This window comes from Hyperolius riggenbachi, chromosome 3 (genome assembly GCF_040937935.1).
Source record: "Hyperolius riggenbachi isolate aHypRig1 chromosome 3, aHypRig1.pri, whole genome shotgun sequence".
NCBI lineage: Eukaryota > Metazoa > Chordata > Amphibia > Anura > Hyperoliidae > Hyperolius > Hyperolius riggenbachi.
The window spans coordinates 262,290,178-262,310,743 of record NC_090648.1 but is presented as its reverse complement, the minus strand read 5'-3'; the positions used below and the strand labels follow the sequence as shown (position 1 = coordinate 262,310,743).

Below are 20,566 nucleotides of genomic sequence, written 5' to 3'. Positions count from 1 at the left end.
TATTATTATTAGTATTATTATGCTAAGCTTTGGCAGTGATGCCTTTTTATGTTGCATACTTTCAATCAACAAGCATTTAATTGCATAGCTGCTGTATTTGTATATTAAAATGTATCTAGTGATCACTTCTCAGTTCTCTGCTTCTATAACAGAGAGCTCGATTCCAACACAGCTAGGAATGTATACTAATTGTAGCAGACAAAGGAATGTTAACAAAAAGATGTTATCACCTCCTCCAATGTGGCAGCAAGCTTTCCATTGAAGCAGAAAGAACTGTTTAACTGTTTGAATGCTGTTCTGATATATCTATATCTCTATATCTATTAAAAAAAAAAAAAAAATTGTGGTAGTGGATTTTATGCTGTATATAATTTTTTTTTAGCAAAGAGGAAACACCTAGTTTCATACCACTTTTAAAGTGGAGTCAAAGCAATTTACAGTACAAGCAACACACTTAGAAGTGAATGCATGCTCATTTCCAAGCTTGTGTTGTGGTGGGGGGGGGGGGGGGGGGCACAATGTTGCCAGACAGCAGGAGAGTTTTTTTTTTGTTTGTTTTTTTTTTAGAAAAATTCTAGGCAAGCATGTTAATGGCAAATGCTGTAAGACAATCTCTCTAGGCATCTTGGTGTTCCTTTGACAACAGGTACAATGCAAGGGCCAATCAAAAAGTAGTACCTCTGTGTCTAACTTTATCTATTAGGTCTCCTTTGTAGGGACATTTTCAGGCTGTGCATCAGTGTATGAAGGATGTGTGTGGGCACACCTCTTTGCAATGGTCGGGTGCTTGATATTATGGCATGGACTATGGTTGAACCACACGTCTTGATGAAGGGGGACCCTGCGTGGTCCCCAAAACAATTGTCGGCTACTTTGTGGATTATGGCTCAATAAAGAGCGTGATTGAACTGTGGTGTGCTGATATACTGGATTTTTTTTTTTTTTTTTCAGGCTGTGCATAAGACTGTCAGTTGCTCTGTTTAACCTTCTGGGTGCTTACAAGCACTTGGCATGGACAGTGAGGAAGTGTATGTCTCGTAGAGGCACCTCTGTGCATTGCTCTTGGGCATGACGTGAGATGGTTTCATGGTGTCTTGCTGCCATACACTGCAATGCATTTCAAACACTGACACGCGTAATTCGCCTGCATTAACCACTTACCAACTGCTGCTACGCATATCTGCGACTCTGAAAATTTCACTTACCTCGGCAATTGCGGGCATGCTCCCATTTGTTTATGTAGCCATTCAGTCTTTGGTGCATGGGAACATATTTGTAATGAAATCCAGCATCAACGAGATGCTGGTGTTCATTCACAAAAGTGAAAGTAAAAAGAACATACACATAACTTCCTGTGTACTGTTCACAGCGCACAGGAAAGTGTGGGGACATCTTTTGGTCAAAAAGTAAAATACTCACATGATTATTGATTTATAAAGCGCCAACGTATTCCGTGGCACTGTGCATAGTAAGAAACAAACATGGGGTACAAAATAATACCGACAATGGTATACACCAGGGTAAATACAGGATCGGTACGAAAACAGAATCGGTAATTGCAGTGACAAAAGTAACAATGTATAACCCATTCCAAGACACAAAAAGGCGAAAGAGCCCTGCGCTTGGAAGCTTACAATGGAAATTGGGGAGGGGATGGAGTAGTATACAATTGAGTTACCTAGAGGCAGTGTTTTTTTAGGTTATCTAGTAGAACGACTTGGCCAGAGGTCAATGGGGAAATGGCCTAAGTTAGAGCGTATGCTTGACAGATGCGTTTTTTCTTTTCAAATAGTTTTATTGAGGTTTTCAAGGAAAAAACAGCTTTTGACAAAACAAGGGGATAACGTGTCCCAAATAGCAGCACATAGTGATTCTTATAAAACAACATTTTATGCACACGGCACACTCAGCACAAATCACTGGAATCAAGATAGGCTGCCTGCTGAAAAAGACTGGGGAGAGATCAAACTCTCATTACAACTAGCCGGACTTGCCAGCCCAGAGTGGCCGGTTTGCCCTCTAGGGGACAGAGATCCTTTCCTTCTATAAATCAAACCTCGGTTCCTCTTAGGGAGGACCTAAACGTAGAGAGAGAGAAAGAGGAGATAAAGAAAGGAAAAAGGAGGACTAGTAAGGGAGGGGGGGGGGGGGGGAGGGTGGAGGGGAGTGGTGGCCTGCCACAGTACTGAAGGCAACTGCCTTAGTATGGTAAGTTACCTGAAGAAGGGTTAATTGTGACCAGTAATAGCAAGGTAAGTTTTCCAGGGGTCCCAAATTTTGTCAACCTTGTCCCTTCTGTCTAGGAGGATCCCTGCTAGTTGTTCTTGGATCATGAAATTAGAGACTCTGGTTTTCACCTCCTCAAAAGGGACAAGTTGTTTCTTCCATGCCCTAGCGATGGTTTGTTTGGCTGCCACAAATATAAAAAGGGCTAGAGTCTCTTGGGACTTAGTGAGGAGGTCGATGGGAAAATGAAGTAATGCTGACCACGGGTCCCTATGGATTTGTTTATGAAAGACCGCTTGAAGCAACCTATAGACCTTGGACCAAAAGCGGGAGAGCATGGAGCAGGACCAGAAAGTGTGAAGATCACCTGTGGATTGGCAGCCTCTAAAGCATAAGTTATTACCTCCCAGATGGGCCAATCTTGAAGGGACCCAGTACCAACTCATCATAACTTTCAGAGAGGACTCAACTAGGCCCAGGTTAATCGAAATATGGAATGTGTTCCTTCAGGCCCTGGCCCAATCCTCATTAGGCCTCGTCCCCCGTAGGTCCAATTCCCATTTCGTGATGTAGGGATGTTTGAAGGATGGGCCAGGGTCCATGAGGGAGGGGTATAGCCTACTAATCAAGCCCCCATCCCCTGGGTTACGTAAACAAGCTGACTCAATTATTGAGAGTGGAAGGTCTGTATCTGGGGCATTTGCAAGTAATGATTGAACCCAGTGCCTCAATTGGAGATACCTGAAATATTCTGACCCAGGGATTTGGTATTTTTCTTGCAGATAGTTCCAGCTAACAACCTTTGCATCTTTAATTAAGTGATAGACCAGAAGGAGCTGCTTCGATGCCCACCATATAAAAGAAGCTGGGCTTTCCAATGCTGGGGGAAATAGAGGATTGTCTATAATGGGAAGTAAAGGGAGGGTAGGGGATAGAAATTTCTTGGCATATTTAAAAGTGTCCCAAACGCGGAGACAATGTCTTAAGGACTTTGCTCATAAGAGGCGGCCTCATCTTGGGAGGAAGCCAGATAGAACATTGGACAGATTGTGGGGCTACTGCTACTATATCAAAAAGGGACCATTGAGGCATTTCAGGACCTCTATACAAGCTCACCAGGGGGGTTATTTGCGCCGCCTGGTAGTAGGCCCGCAAATTGGGAAACCCCAATCCTCCAGAGTGCTTGGGGATATATAAAGTAGTCTTTGGGACTCTTGGCCTGGATGTCCCCCATATAAATTTATTAATCCTGGATTGTAAAAGCCTCAGGAAATGGGGTGGTATCCATACCGGGAGCAACCTAAATAAATACAGTATTTTGGGTAGCAAAGTCATTTTTACAGAATTGACACGGCCTAGCCACGATAATTGCATAGAGGACCATTGAGCAATGTATTCTGAAACCTGTCTTTCCAGAGTGTAGTAATTAGCCTGAAATAGCGAGCTGTGGTTTGGGGTTAGGATTATTCCAAAGTATGGCAACTTACTAGTGGATAACTGGAATGGGACTTCTTTACTCAGCAAGTCCCACTCCCCCGACTCCAAAGTGATATTCATTAAAAGGGATTTATGTGGGTTGATGGTCAAGCCCGATACTTGTGCAAACTCATCCATGATGGCCAATAGGGCGGGGATAGAGGTCCTGGGGCTGGAAAGGAAAAGAAAAAGGTCGTCAGCAAAAAGATTTAATTTGTGCTGAGAACCTGCTAACTCGAAACCCTGCACCTCCTCTGAACTGCGTATAATCTGCGCCAGGAGCTCCATGGCCAAAATAAATAATATAGGTGAGAGGGGGCACCCCTGACGAGTTCCCCTATTTATTGTGAAGCCGGGTGATGAGAACCCTGCGTAGTATACCTGGGCTGAGGGATTTGAGTACAAGGCCTGGAGCCAGGCCTGGAAGGGGGCGCCGAAGCCCCAGCGTTGGAGCAGGAAGTACAGGTAATCCCAGGAGATGGTGTCAAAGGCTTTATATATGTCTATGCTTAAACAGACACCGGGGATTTTCCTGTCTCTTAAGCTCTCAAACACCTGGATTGCTCGGTACACCGCATCAGACGCCTGTCGGCCTGGAACGAATCCAACTTGGTCCTTGTATATTATTTGGGGGAGGAAGCAGTTAATGCGGGCGGCTAAGATCTTGCTTAAAAGCTTAATATCTACATTAAGTAGTGAGATTGGACGGAAGTCCTTAATCTCGATGGGTTCAGATTCGGTTTTAGGAAGCATGGCTATATTGGCTTGAAGGGAGCTGGCCCCCGGGAGGTTGCCTCTTTTCTAATCGTTGAACACTCTAGTCAGTAGGGGGGCAATTAGTGGAGCAAATTTTTTATAGAATAGGGGGGAAAACCCGTCAGGGCCCGGTGATTTGGCACTTTTAAGAGTTTTTATAGCCTGTAGGACTTCTTCTAAGGAGATATCTGCATTAAGGTTTTCAATGGCAGTGGTGGAGGGTTTAGGAAGATGGGACTGAGGAGAAAAAGGACTCGAGTCGAGGACTGTCTATCTTGCCTGCCGATTTTATATAGGTTTTGGAGGAAATTCTGGAATAGATCGACTATTTTACAGGGGTTGACCGTAGAGTGATCGTTAGGGCCTTTGACCCGTAAAGTGGGGGGTTTATATTTGCGCTTTCTTAGTTTGTTAGCTAATAAAGTATGGGGCTTATTAGCCCATCTATAATATGTGTTCTTTTGCCACCTAAGTTGCTTCTCAACCTCCTCGCTTAGTAGTGAATCCAGTTTGTCTCAGTCCATCTCTGACTATCTTGTGAGTGGGGGAGGGGTTATCCTTCCAGTCTTTTTCTGCCGCCTCTAGCTTATTAAAGTCCAAAATGTCTTGGGATTTACGTTTTTTAAGATGTGTGGCTAAGCTGATATTGCCTCTGACAGAGACCTTCAGGGCTTCCCAGAGAGTTATTACGGAGTCGACTGAGTCCGTATTGAGGTCTAAATAATCGGTGAGGAAGGAATGTATTTTCAAGGAAGTGTCAGGGTTAGTTAGCAGGGAGTCATTCAGCCTCCATCTATAATCCCTCCCCCTAGGCACCATGGATGAGAGCTGTATTTGTACAGGATCGTGGTCCGACCATGTAACCGACTTTATTTTGGCCGAGGCAACATTTGAGAGATAAGAGGCATGGATGAAAAAATGGTCTATTCTACAGAAGCTCCCGTGGGGATTTGAATAAAAGGTGTAGTCTAGTGTGACCGGCTTTAGTTCTCTCCAAACATCTAACAGGTATCTGTCTGCAAAAAGGCGAGCAACAGTGTTAGACTGGGAGAGCGAGATTGGGAGGGGAGCTGCTGTAGAGCCAGAGCTATATACCTTGTCCATTTTTGCGTCCAATACCATATTTGTATCACCACATAGTATGAGCATGCCCTCGCTATGCTTTTCCACAACCTGCAAAAGATGAGACAAAAAACGCTCTTGGAATCTGTTCGGAGCATAATAGGAGACAATAGTTAATTTAGTATCAAATAGCGTGCCCTTCAAGAGAAGGTATCTCCCGGTAGGATCAGCAAGAGTGTGCTCGCACTTGAAGGGAAGGCCACATCTAAATGCGATTGTGACACCACGAACCTTTTCTGCAGCGCAAGCATGATAAGATAATGGGAAGTGGTGGTTCATATAGGAGGGGCAACTTGTTCTAGAGAATCTGGTTTCTTGGAGGCATGCTATGTCAGCATGGGAAGTTTTGTAATAGTGAAAAGCTTTACCTAGTTTTTGGGGATAATTGAACCCTTGTACATTATGCGAAATTATTTTTAAGGTTGGAGCTGTCATGATTGCGCTGGGGAGAAAGGCTGTTGGGGTAACACAATGGCTAGGCTGTGGCAGGTTGGGGGGGTGAGGTAGGGGAGACACAGAAGGGGAAAGGAAAAGTTAGGAAAAGAGAGTGAAAGAAGAACTAACAAGAGGAAGGAGAACAAACAAACCGGCCTGCTCCACCTCAGGGTGTCAGAGGGGGAGGAGGCCAAAATTTTCAGCGTGTATCGGTCTCGGCGCATAAGCGCCGGGACCAGAGTCACGTTGCAAGCGAAAAACATTATTCGCCTGCTAAGGGGGGGGGTGAGCCCACCCTGACTGCAAAGAGTGACTTTTAACCAGAAATATAACTAAATAAAACAAAGGTAACGACACCTATAGCTGGTAACAACCGCGGTCAACAGTTAACATATAACACATATAGCATATAAAGCATATGGTCTATTTAGACTAGGTCTGATACTACTATTAAACCTGAGTAATTGTGCGCACAAATGTCCAGGCATCTGATCGTCCGGCTCATGAAATAGTCCAACCTAGGAGGAGATAGTAACACATATAAAATGACCTGTTTATGTTAAGGCCCCGTAAAACGAGACCGCGTCAGACATATGTGAAAATAAACTCAAACAGTAACTGTAACACAAAGGCACTTTCAAATAGCCTCATCATCTCGAGACCCGGTAGTGGGTTCTGACTATAGCGTTGAGCCCGGAATAGTGGAAAACAGATATTTGTGAGGTAGGCCTTCAGCCTGGGTCAGAGGATGTAGCCGGCGGGGGCCTATCTTTGTTGCGGAGCCTAGCCTGGCGTTGCGATTTGGTTTTTTCCCATAGAGGCGGTGAGTTAGGCGGCCCCGGGCTATGAGAGGGTGAGGGAGCAGGCAGAGACAACTTTAGGCGCTCCAGCTTTCTCTGCGCGTCTTTGGGGTTGGTAACTGCGTAGTCCCGATTATTATAAGAGAAGAGTAACTTAAAGGGGAAGCCCCATCGATATTTGATACCGTGAGCCTGGAAAACCTTGATGTAGGGTTTCATTTCACGGCGTCTTTGGATTGTAGCTGGTGCTATATCGGTAAAAATCTGATAGGGATGCCCTTGGAAAACCAGATCTGCTTTGTCCCTGGCGGCGCGTAGTATAGTCTCTTTGGTCTTGTAGAAGGTAAATTTCATGATTATGTCCCTGGGAGGGCCTTGTGGTTTAATAGGGCCCAAAGATCTATGTATTCTGTCAAATTCGAGACGGTCTATCGGAATAGCAGGGACCAGCTCTTGGAAGAGAGCCGTTACTGTGGAGGTGAGATCGTCTATGCTTTCAGGGAGGCCACGCACTCGCAAATTGCCTCTGCGGGCCCTGTTCTCAAAGTCCTCCATACGGAGCTGGACTGTCTCTAAATCTTTCTCGTGGTCATCTAGTACAATGTCGGCATTATCCATTCGCCGCTCGAGTTCATTGGTCCTAGCCCCCAGATCTTTAATTTCCTTAGAGAGGCGAGCAGCCAGCTTACCAGTGGCCTCCTCTAGCTCTCTCTGCAAGATTACCTTGAAGCTGTCCAGGAGCGCTTGGTCTCGGGCTGAGAGATTTGCTGGGGTTTTACACACAGGGTCTCGCTTCTGCTTCCGAGCTTGTGGGGCGCTGTGAATGGTGGACTGGCTCTCGCCCTCTGAGTCACTGTCCGGGCGGTCTGATTCTTCCCTCTGGCTCGCGCCCGGCGCCATCTTGGAACGGCGCGCGCGAGGTTGCTGAGAGGAGGTAGTGCTGGATTCCTCCGTCCGGCTGCCTTTTCTGCCACCCATCGATCTCCAGATGTCTGCTGGCCTGGAATCACCTTGGGAGAGGGGTATGTGATGGCTTGGGTGTCGCTGGATATGCTCCGATGCAGTCAGGGTGTGCGGAGCTCAGTTAGGATGCGTCCATCTTGAATGGCCGCTAGCCATGCCCCCCGACAGATGCGTTTTTTAAGATATCCAAGTTTGGAGAGTGATGGGTGTGTTGTGGCAATGGATTCAAGAGGAGGATTGAAGTATGTGCAAAATCTTGTATATGTCAATGTGAGTAGGTCTGTTTTAGAAGACAGAAGAAGGTCATGTGCAGATCTGTGCTTTGCGGTTGAGTTGGTATCTGGAAACTAGTAAGAAGATATATAAAGGAGAGAGAATGTGAAGAGCTTTTATTGGTTAGGGTTAAGAGTCTGAACTGAATCACCTTGTTAATTGGTAGCCAATGAAGCGCTTGATGGAGAGGAGCAGCAGAGGAAGAGCAAGCAGAAAGATGAATGAGTCAACCAGCCGAGTTCGGTACAGATTGGAGCACTGCCAGTCTTGGTAGTCCCAAAGTGCAGACGAGCTATTATAAGAGCATGTATTAAACATTTTAGTTGTTGGGAGTCCAGTATTACCCCTAAGCACTGTGCTTTGGGAACTGACGTTATAGGGATGTTATCAACATTTATTGTTATATCAGACAGACGGTGGAAAAATGATCACCGTAGTTCTGTTTTACTCATTTACTCATTTTAAGTTTTTTACACTATGGAAAAATAAAAACCGGAAGCAAAAGCGCTAGCGTTAGCAAAAGCGCTAGCGTTTTGCAAGTGTGAATGGGCCCTTAATACGTAACATAAAACCTTGAGTCATTTTTAGGAGTAGGACAGATCAATACGTAGACAAGATAAGGTAAAAAGACAGTGGGAGCCTAACATTATGGGGGGTGGAGAGGGGGTGGGGACAGTGTAAAGATTAAGGAGGTTGGTAAAACTTCAAGTAGCCTATTTCATGTAAACAAAATTGGTAAATGTGGTGGTAAAAATATAAAGTGCATAGTAACCAATGCTCGGAGCCTTGCAAATAAAATAGACGAACTAGAGTTCATTCTGAATGACAAAGGCTATGACATTGTGGGAATAACCGAGACATGGATGGATGAAAGCCATGACTGGATAGCTAATTTAAAAGGATACAATGTGTTTAGGAGGGATAGAACAGGGAAAAAAGGTGGAGGGGCAGGTCTTTTTGTTAAGAATTCTTTTACAGCTGTCCTCAACGATGAAATGGAGGAAGATTGCGAAGATGTGGAGTCCGTTTGGGTAAATATTCATGGTGGAAATAAAAGTTGCCAATTGCTTATTCGGGTATGCTACAGACCACCTCATATTAATGAAGCTGCAGAACTGCGATTACTACAGCAAATTGAAAAAGCTGCAAGTAAAAATTAGGTCATAGTTATAGGCGACTTAGACTTTCCAGACATTGACTGGGGTATTGAGGCTACCCATTCTGGTAAAAGCAGCAGATTTCTGGCAGCACTACAGGACAATTACTTGACTCAAATGGTAACGGAACCAACTAGGGGGAATGTGTTGCTGGATCTGATCATTTCTAATAGACCAGATAATGTATCAAATGTGCAGGTTCAAGAACATTTGGGAAATAGTGATCACAACATAACGTTTGATCTGGTGACTGATAGGCCACGGGGCAGCGGGACCACTAAAACTATGAATTTTAGAAAAGCAAAGTTCAATCAAATTAGGCAGGCACTAAGTTTGGCAAACTGAGATAATGTACTACAAGGGGAGGACACTGAAATTAAATGGCAAGCTTTTAAACTTCTTCTCAATCAATATTGTAGTATGTATATCCCATATGGAAACAAAATGTCTAGGAATAAAAAAAGGCCTCTATGGATGACTAGAAAGGTTAGAGATCAAATGAAGAGGAAAAAGAATGCCTATAAGGTCCTAAAACAGGAGGGAACCGAGGCTGCACTAAGCAATTATAAGGAGTGCAATAAAGATTGTAAAAAAGAAATTAGGCTGGCAAAGATCGAAGCTGAAAATCCAATCGCTAGGGATATCAAATCTAACCCAAAAAAGTTTTACAAGTACATAAACTCTAAAAAAAGAAAGGTTGACTGTATAGGAATCCTAAAGGATGAGGGTGGGAACTCAATGGTGGATGACCAAGGTAAGGCAGAGTTATTAAATGCTTTCTTTGCTTCTGTCTTCACAAAGGAAACAGCACTGTTGCAAATTTACAGAGGCAGAAGAGTCTCAATCTTTTAACTGTAATATTAAATACTTAAAGGAATACTTAAGTCAAAAAAAAAAAAATGACATTTACTCACCTGGGGCATCCCTCAGCACCCCGAAGCTGGATGGTGCCCTCGCAGCCCCGCTCCGATCGTCCTGTCCCCGCCGGCGGCTACTTCCGGTTCGGCGACAGCCGCCGACAGGCTGGGAACGCGGCTGATTTTCCGCGTTCCCAGCCGCTGCTATCACTCTCTATGCTGCTATAGCGTATACGCTATAGCAGCATAGAGAGTGATAGCAGCAGCTGGGAACGCGGAAAATCAGCCGCGTTCCCAGCCTGTCGGCGTGAAAGGTTAGAGATCAAATGAAGAGGAAAAAGAATGCCTATAAGGTCCTAAAACAGGAGGGAACCGAGGCTGCACTAAGCAATTATAAGGAGTGCAATAAAGATTGTAAAAAAGAAATTAGGCTGGCAAAGATCGAAGCTGAAAATCCAATCGCTAGGGATATCAAATCTAACCCAAAAAAGTTTTACAAGTACATAAACTCTAAAAAAAGAAAGGTTGACTGTATAGGAATCCTAAAGGATGAGGGTGGGAACTCAATGGTGGATGACCAAGGTAAGGCAGAGTTATTAAATGCTTTCTTTGCTTCTGTCTTCACAAAGGAAACAGCACTGTTGCAAATTTACAGAGGCAGAAGAGTCTCAATCTTTTAACTGTAATATTAAATACTTAAAGGAATACTTAAGTCAAAAAAAAAAAAATGACATTTACTCACCTGGGGCATCCCTCAGCACCCCGAAGCTGGATGGTGCCCTCGCAGCCCCGCTCCGATCGTCCTGTCCCCGCCGGCGGCTACTTCCGGTTCGGCGACAGCCGCCGACAGGCTGGGAACGCGGCTGATTTTCCGCGTTCCCAGCCGCTGCTATCACTCTCTATGCTGCTATAGCGTATAGCAGCATAGAGAGTGATAGCAGCGGCTGGGAACGCGGAAAATCAGCCGCGTTCCCAGCCTGTCGGCGGCTGTCGCCGAACCGGAAGTAGCCGCCGGCGGGGACAGGACGATCGGAGCGGGGCTGCGAGGGCACCATCCAGCTTCGGGGTGCTGAGGGATGCCCCAGGTGAGTAAATGTCATTTTTTTTTTTTTACTTAAGTATTCCTTTAATGCAGGAAGAAGTGAAGGCAAGACTAAATAAATTAAAAATAGACAAGGCACCTGGCCCCGGATGGCATGCATCCTTGGGTCCTAAGGGAATTAAGTTCAGTTATAGATAAACCCCTTTATCTTATCTTTTGTGACTCTCTTTCAACTGGCAGAGTCCCAGTGGATTGGCGTACAGCCCACGTTTTCCCATTATTTAAGAAGGGCAATAAATCTGATCCAGGAAATTATAAACCTGTAAGCTTAACATCAGTTGTATGCAAACTATTTGAGGGCTTACTAAGAGATACTATACATGACTTCATAGTAGAAAATAATCTTATTTCTCAGCATCAACATGGGTTTACTAAAGACAGGTCCTGTTTGACTAACATGCTCAGCTTTTATGAGGTAGTGAATGCTAATATGGATATTGGGAATGCTGTAGATGTGATATACTTGGACTTTGCAAAGGCCTTCGACACTGTTCCCCACAAAAGTCTGGTGCAAAAGACGAGGATGCAAGGACTGGGGAAGAGTCTGTGTGCATGGATAGGGAACTGGCTAATGGACAGAAAACAAAGAGCTGTGGTCAATGGATCATACTCAAAATGGGAGACTGTTAGGAGTGGGGTCCCACAGGGGTCTGTACTGGATCCAGTGCTCTTCAATTTATTAATGACCTAGTAGATGCAGTAGTGAGCAATGTTGCTATTTTTGCAGATGATACAAAATTGTGTAAAATCATCAACTCTCAGGAAGATGGTGTCATATTGCAACAGGATCTGGATAGGATGGTTATATGGGCACATAAATGGCAGATGAAATTCAATGTTGAAAAATGTAAAGTCATGCATTTTGGTCATACCAATGGTCTAGCACCATGCAAAATAAATGGGATACAGTTGGGGACATCAAACTTGGAGAAGGACTTAGGAGTACTCATCGACAACAAGTTAAATAATCGTACTCAATGCCAAGCCGCTGCAGCTAAAGCTAACAAAATTTTGGGATGCATTAAAGGGGAAATAAAAACTCGAGATGCTAGCATAATATTGCCCCTGTTTAACTCTCTAGTAAGGCCACATCTGAAATATGGAATTCAGTTCTGGGCACCACATTACAAAAAAGATATTGCAGTTTTAGAGCAGGTGCAGAGACGAGCAACAAAATTGATACGTGGGATGGAAGCTCTCGCTTACCAAGAAAGGTTAGATAAACTGGGTTTATTTAGTCTAGAGAAAAGACGCCTTAGAGAAGATCTAATTAACATGTATAAATACATCAGAGGGCAATATAATAGCTTGGCGGATGAGCTTTTTGTCCCTAGGCCTTCTCAAAGGACTAGAGGACATGATCTGTGCATGGAGGAAAAACGTTTTAGCCATTTATTTAGGAAAGGGTTCTTTACAGTAAGAGTGATTAAGATGTGGAATGCATTGCCACAGGAAGTCGTTATTCTATACCTGCATTTAAAGGGGGCTTAGATGCTTTCTTTGCGTTGAAAGACATCCATGGCTACAATTACTAGGTAATGCCTAATGATGTTGATCCAGGGATTTTTATCTGATTGCCATCTGGAGTCGGGAAGGAATTTTTCCCTTTTGGGGCTAATTGGACCATGCCTTGTAAGGGTTTTTTCGCGTTCCTCTGGATCAACAGGGATATGTGAGGGAGCAGACTGGAGTAGTACTTTGTACTGGTTGAACTCAATGGACGTATGTCTTTTTTCAACCATAACTATGTAAGATCCAATTGTTTATCTAATTAGTTTATTTTCATCTCTGGTTCACTTTAAAGTGAACCTCCGGACTAAAAATCAACTCGGCAGCACTGAAAAGGCCTGGTGTTTCTTTAACAGTTTCACAGCATCAGAACTTTGTTTCTCTTATACAAGACTCATTTTTAGCTGCACAGAAGAAAACTGCCCGGGCTTTTTTCCCCTGATGCTGTGCAAAGCATGATGGGATTTCTGATGTTGTTGCTCTCGTTCTGCTGTTTTGGTGCAATTTTTTTTTTTTTTTTTTTTTTTTTTACATTTTGAATTTGACATTTGATGCCTAGCGTGTGCAGCTGGGAGGGGTAATCAGGACACAGGGCAGTTGGAACTGTCTCCTGCTCCTTGTCACCTCCTTTCAACCAAAAAGATGGCTGCCTCCATAAATCACAAACATTTGCCTGTTCTTTTAAAACAGGGTGGGTAAGAGATTATATTACCTATCTATTCTAATTAACATAACTATTGCAACTTGATGACAGTATGTTTGTTTAGGCTGAAGTTCCCCTTTAATACTTTACCTGTCTGCTGTCCCTCGGGTGTCTGCACTCTTCTTCCTCATTGGTGCCCCAAGTGTTTGCCGGTGTATTGCACATGGGGCACCAATGAGGAAGAATGCGGTCACACGGGGGACAGCGGACAGGTAAAGCATTAATGCACGGGCATCGTGGGGTCATCTAACATTTGTGGGGATGCGTTCATCCTTGATTGTTGCACACAGTTACCGCCGCGCACCCAATCGAGCATTTCTGTCTGAGATATTCCAGCATGTCCGATTGATACATGCGACCAATTTTGGCCTGAAATTTGTTGAATCGTCGATCAGGCATGCTGTTGGCAATAAAGATTTTCATCCGATTTGAAAATTAGCAAATAGGCTGGTTGATAATTTGGCAAGTTGAGAGGGATATGGCCACTTTAAAGTGTACCTACGATGGGTGTTATGGGGTTATTTATACTTATCTGGGGCTTCCTCCAGCCCTATTTGGAGCAGGGTCCCTTACTGTCACACCACGCCACCCTCCCCAACTCTAGCCACCCCCCCACCCCCATGCCCAGAAGTGCCCTGCGTAGTACTGCTCCGTTGCATAGGTAACTCGAGTATCGTAAATCTTCCTGTACTGCAAAAGTATTTTTTTTTTTTTTTTTTTTTCCCCTGCTAATGTTCTGAGAGGGAGAGAGATTGCATTACAGGGTTGGATGAAATAATGGAAACACCTAACCTTTTGGCATCATAATCTTTGAAAAGTTGATGATGCAAGGACTGGGGAAGAGTTTGTGTGCATGGATAGGGAACTGGCTAATGGACAGAAAACAAAGAGTTGTGGTCAATGGATCGTACTCAAAATGGGAGACTGTTAGCAGTGGGGTCCCACAGGGGTCTGTACTGGGTCCAGTGCTCTTCAATTTATTTATTAACCACTTCACAGCTCCAGTACAGTATATCTACTCCCCTGCAGACTTCATCTAACCGCCCAGGGGAGTAAATATACGTACTCTCGCTGCTACCACTGCTGAAAGCGCTCCCGCTTATTTGTGCGCTCGTTCATGTTGCCATCTGCCCGCCAGGAGATCAATGAATGAGAAAGCAATTCCTAATCATTGATCTAAGTCCCCGTAGCAATTATCGGCGCCTTTTAGTAGAAGCTGCACGATCATTCTAATAAATAAAAGTTTCCCATCTTCAGTACACTTCCTGTAAGCATACATATTTCGCTTACAGGACATGTAACAAAAAAAAGACTGAGGCCATCTTGTAGCCAAATAGTAAAACATCTAAAAGTACTTTTTTTAAATACAAAGACCTGTTTTTACATTTTAAATTAACCCCTTACCTCCCACACTCCCCAATAGTTACCAACATTTATTTTTTTTGTAAAAAAATACAATGAAATAAATTTACAATTATAAAAAATGCATTAATAGTTTTCTTAGGGACTGAACTTTTTTAATATGTATGTCAAGACGGTATAATACTGTTATTTTATAAATTATGGGCTTTTTATTAATGATGGATGCAAAACTGAAAAAAATGCATTTTTATTTCCTAATAAAATATTGGCACCAGACATTGTGATAGGGACATCATTTAAATGGTGTAATAACCGGTACAAATGGGCACATTAATTACGTGGATTTTAATTACGGTAGCATGCATTATTTAAAAATTATAATGGCCGAAAACTGAAAAATAAGGATTTTTTTTCCAATTCTTTCTTATTTTTCCATTAAAAAACATTTAAAATAAAAAAAATTCTTGGCATAATGTACCACCCAAAGTAAGCCTAATTAGTGATTAAAAAAAACACATTTAACACATTTCATTCTGATAAGTAGAGATAAAGTTATTGGCAAATGAATGGAAGGAGCTGAAAGGTAAAAATTGCTTGGATGCTGAAGGGGTAAAACCCCTCAGTTGTGAAGTGGTTAATGACCTAGTAGATGCAGTAGTGAGCAATGTTGCTATTTTTGCAGATGATACAAAATTGTGCAGAATCATCAACTCTCAGGAAGATAGTGTCATATTGCAACAGGATCTGGATAGGATGGCTATATGGGCACATACATGGCAGATGAAATTCAATGTTGACAAATGTAAAGTCATGCATTTTGGTCGTACCAATGGTCTAGCACCATACAAAATAAATGGGATACAGTTGGGGACATCAAACTTGGAGAAGGACTTAGTACTCATCGACAACAAGTTAAATAATCGTACTCAATGCCAAGCCGCTGCAGCTAAAGCGAACAAAATTTTGGGATGCATTAAAAGGGAAATAAAAACTCGAGATGCTAGCATAATATTGCCCCTGTTTAACTCTCTCTAGTAAGGCCACATCTGGAATATGGAATTCAGTTCTGGGCACCACATTACAAAAAAGATATTGCAGTTTTAGAGCAGGTGCAGAGACGAGCAACAAAATTGATACGTGGGATGGAAGGTCTCGCTTACCAAGAAAGGTTAGATAAACTGGGTTTATTTAGTCTAGAGAAAAGACGCCTTAGAGGAGATCTAATCAACATGTATAAATACATCAGAGGGCAATATAATAGCTTGGCGGATGAGCTTTTTGTCCCTAGGCCTTCTCAAAGGACATTTAAAGGGGGCTTAGATGCTTTCCTTGCTTTGAAAGACATCCATGGCTACAATTACTAGGATATGCCTAATGATGTTGATCCAGGGATTTTATCTGATTGCCATCTGGAGTCGGGAAGGAATTTTTCCCTTTTGGGGCTAATTGGACCATGCCTTGTGGGGTTTTTTTCGCCTTCCTCTGGATCAACAGGGGTATGTGGGGGACGGGCTGGAGTTGTACTTTGTACTGGTTGAACTCGATGGACGTATGTCTTTTTTCAACCAAAATAACTATGTAACTATGTAACATGTGTTAACCCATTCGCGTTCCGTCGTTTTCACTTGAGAATTGTTCACCTCCCATTCATTAGCCTATAACTTTATCACTACTTATCACAATGAACTGATCTATATCTTGTTTTTTCCGCCACCAATTAGGCTTTCTTTGGGGGGGTACATTTTGCTAAGAGCCACTTTACTGTAAATGCATTTTAACAGGAAGAATAAGAAAAAAACGGAAAAAATTATTTCTCCGTTTTCAGCCATTATAGTTTTAAAATGATACATTCCTCCATAATTAAAACTCACGTATTGTATTTGCCCATATGTCCCGGTTATTACACCGTTAAAATTATGTCCGAATGTATGGCGACAATATTTTATTGGGAAATAAAGGTGTAGTATTACTTTTTGGCCCCAAAATGGTGGCCATGAGTTTGTTTACATGACGTCACTCTAAGCGTAACACACGCTTAGAGCGACGCATGGGGGAGGTAACAGCCAGAAAAGGCGCAGCTTCCGAGAGAAGCTGTCGCTTTTTAAGCGGAGGAGAGGAATCCGTGATCGGGCACCATAGCCCGATTCACTGATTGCCTGGCTAACGAACCGCGGGCCGGGAGCGCACGCGCGCGATCGGCCGTGGTAGCGCATATGGTTCCTGGACGAAGTTTCTACGTCCAGGAACCAAGAAAGGTTAAGAAATCAAAACTTGACATATGTAAAAAATGTTTTGTTTAATATTTTTTATTTGATATGTTTAATTAAAATTGTTTTTTACAGATATTTAAACCAAAGTTGGTTATAATTTATAAAAATGGCAGATCTCTCAGACTTTCAAAGAGGCCAGATTGTTGGTGCTCGTATGGCAGGTGCTACTGTAACAGAAACTGGCCGAATGCTTGGCATTTCAAGAGGTACGGTCTCAAAAGTAATGACTACCTTTTAAAAGCTAAGGAAAAAATGTCCTCAGCAAAGTACAGTTTTGGCCGAAAGTCGAAGTTGTCTGAGAGAGGCCGTCGGACTCTAAATCAAATTGTTAGAAAAGCTCGCAAGACCACGGCTCCTAAAATTACTGCAGAGCTAAATGAACACCTACAGAACCCAGATTTCACAAAAACTGTTAGACGGGAGCTGCACAAATCTGGATTCCACGGAAGAACTGCAATTAGAAAACCTCTGCTCTCAAAGGCAAATGTTTCAAAGCGTTTATAATGGTGTAGAAAGCACCAGAATTTGTCCTTCGAGCAGTGGGAAAATTTGATTTTTCTCTGACGAATCACCGTTTACCTTATTTCCGACCTCAGGCCGAGTGTACGTTTGGAGACAGCCGGAAGAAGCATTTCATCCAGACTGCCTTCTCCCAACCGTAAAACATGGCGGGGGTTCTGTGATGATCTGGGGTGCTATTTCTTGGAAATCCGCTGCGCCAATGATTTCCCTCATTGGAAGAATTAACAGCCTAGACTATTTAGGAATTTTGAGTGACCACGTTCATCCTATGGTTCAAGAACTGTTTCCGGAGGGGAATGCCATCTTTCAAGATAATGCCCCAATCCATACAGCTAGAATTGTTAAAGAATGGCACGAGGAACATTCTCATGAAGTTGAGCATCTCATCTGGCCACCACAATCCCCAGACCTCAACATTATTGAGCATTTATGGTCATTCTTAGAGATTCAAGTAAGAAGTCTATTTCCGCCTCTATCGTCTCTAAAAGAACTGGAGGGTATTTTAACTGAAGAATGGGCTAAAATTCCTTTGGAAACAATTCACAATTTGTATGAATCAATACCTTGGAAAATTGAGGCTGTAGTTTGCTGTAAAAGGTGGACCTACACCATATTAAAGTGGACCCAAATTAAAAATACAAGATTTCAGAAATAAAATCTATTTTCTAAATTATAATAAATAGCAGCCTTTTTTCGGCTGCATGATGGCAAATATTAAATTTTACATTTATTGGAGGAACCCCTCCCTTCCTTCCATATTGCCGGGACAGAATCCAGCAAACTGCTGAAGTAGGTGGTGTCCAGCAAAGGAGGAATTGCGAATGGCTGCCACCTGTATAACCCTAGTTATGAAAAAAGAAGGGTGAAAAGCATGCGCCGAAATGCTCATAGTCTTGAAGGAGTGTTTATCTTTGTATGTGTATGCCTGGCTCCCATTAGCGTTCGCTGTCCAGATCCGCCTAATCGGATCCGGACCATATACTGTCTATACGGACGTTCACATGCGTACGTTCCGTACAGAACTGAGCCGGATCGGATCCGGACTCCGGACAGTTTTCCAACATGCGCTATTTTTCGGGTCCGGTCATCCGGCCCACGCACCGGGGCCGGATCCTGACCCGAACATGCGGCCATGCTGTGCAATGAGAAACGGATGTTTCTCATCACACTGGCAATAGGACCGGATGCTTCCAGCACCGGTCTTTTGCCTTTTGGGGGGCCCGGACTACACGCCGGTATCCCCCATGCTTGCGGTGCCTTTCTGGCACTGCAATGTATCTAGTTCCGGCTACTTTATTGTAGCCGGAATTGATACATTCCGTATTCCGCAACTGGTGGCAACTTGTGGCCACCGCAGAGACCCGTACGGTCTCTTTGCGGCCCCCTGGACACTTGCGGACTCGAACCGCAAGTGTGAATGGGGCCTAAGAGTGGTGCAACTAAATATTTTGAATTAAAAAATTCTTTGGTTTGAGTCCGCTTTAATATATATTTTGATTTCAAGGTGTTGCCATTATTTTGTCCAACCCCTATGTGGAGAGGTGTAGTAGATCAGATCTCTTCTGAGAACTGCTCTAACACTTTATGAAGTACTGTGAAAACTGACCGATATTGGGTAGGTTGATTTATCACATGTAGTAATTGTATGCCCAGCATTATAGGATTAGCTTTCAGGTGATTTGTCTTCCACAGATCCAATGGACAACTGTTGTAATAAACACAATTTAAATGCTTTCTTAAGGTGCCCATACATCAGACCAAATTGGCAGATGTATGGGCACCTTAACTACTCAAATCTAAACACTTGGTTCTGTTTCTATTTTTAGAACACTGTTTTATTTATTTTTTTGTGTGGCCAAAATGTAAAACCACATCCAAATACCCTATTATACACTTTCCCATAAAAAAATGAAATGCATTTTGATTATCTTCAAAAACCCTTGGAGGTCAAGTGTTAAAGTTGTTTTGTTTATGGTTCTTGCAATAATACAACTTTTTTTTTTCCCTTTTAGTTTTTTTCCATCTTCTCATTTGCCACCTGCGGGGGCTACAGTGGGGATACTCATTTGTTGGTGTCCTGTGTTGACGGAACTACAAACCTAACCAACAATGCATCTTTAACTGCTACATTTGGTTACCCATTTAGGTAAGTTAAAAGTTCCAATCTTCCTCTGTTAATCACCATTTAAAGTGGTATTCAACTCTTTGAGTAATATCTATTAGACCCTACCTTGCAAGCCATTTTTTTTTTATTAAAGTGTGAGAAAACATTTTACACTTTGCAGAACAGGTGGTTATCTTAATTGTTCAGCTCGCAATATATAATTACAGTCACTGCACTGAGGAAGACTCGTCAAGCAGGGGCACCCTGAAAAAATATTTCCCGGAGTCAGCAGGAATTGTATTTTGAAAACCTCTCCGATGTGCTCCTTTCTCCCTCCAGTGACTGTAATTATATCTCATCAGCTGTACAGTTATAACCAGGGCTGTGGAGTTTGAGTCGGGGCAATTTTGGGTGCCTGAAGTCTGAGTCTGGGGGAAAAAATGCACGGACTCCTAATGAATTTAAACTGTAATTAAAATAGAAAATATGATAAAATATAGTATTTCTCAGATAAGTTATCATAAATTATATATACAGTAATAGCCATGCTTAGTCCACAAACATGAAATAAACCAATCAAAATTAGTTACTTGTGCTGCTTCAATAAAGCAGTCCCCGTATTTTTAAAGTCAGATATACACATCTGATTGTGACTGTATATATGATGTGTACACAGGAATCTTTTATATATACTAAATAACATCTATGCTGTAAGTATAAAGCCTGATGTGTAGCCGTGTCACTAATAGAGATGGTCAATGAGATGGAAATCATTCTGCGTTGATGCTGATTTATGCAAATGTATGAACTCTCTTTGCTCATGAAATCAAATAATTTGATATGTTAAAATTTGGTTTGACTACGAATTAAATGGTACCTGAGACGGATGAAAAGAAAAGTGTGTGTGTGTGTGTGTTTTTACTTTACAT

General features: G+C 42.8%; 1 protein-coding gene across 1 annotated transcript in view; it reads left to right on the top strand.

Moving 5' to 3' along the window:
• Positions 1-20,566, top strand: part of SYPL1 (synaptophysin like 1) — a 50,907-nt gene that overhangs the window by 7,560 nt on the left and 22,781 nt on the right. The window contains exon 2 of the mRNA XM_068276273.1: positions 19,546-19,679. Coding sequence (XP_068132374.1) covers positions 19,546-19,679 — 134 coding nt within the window. The remainder of the gene's footprint in view (positions 1-19,545; positions 19,680-20,566) is intronic.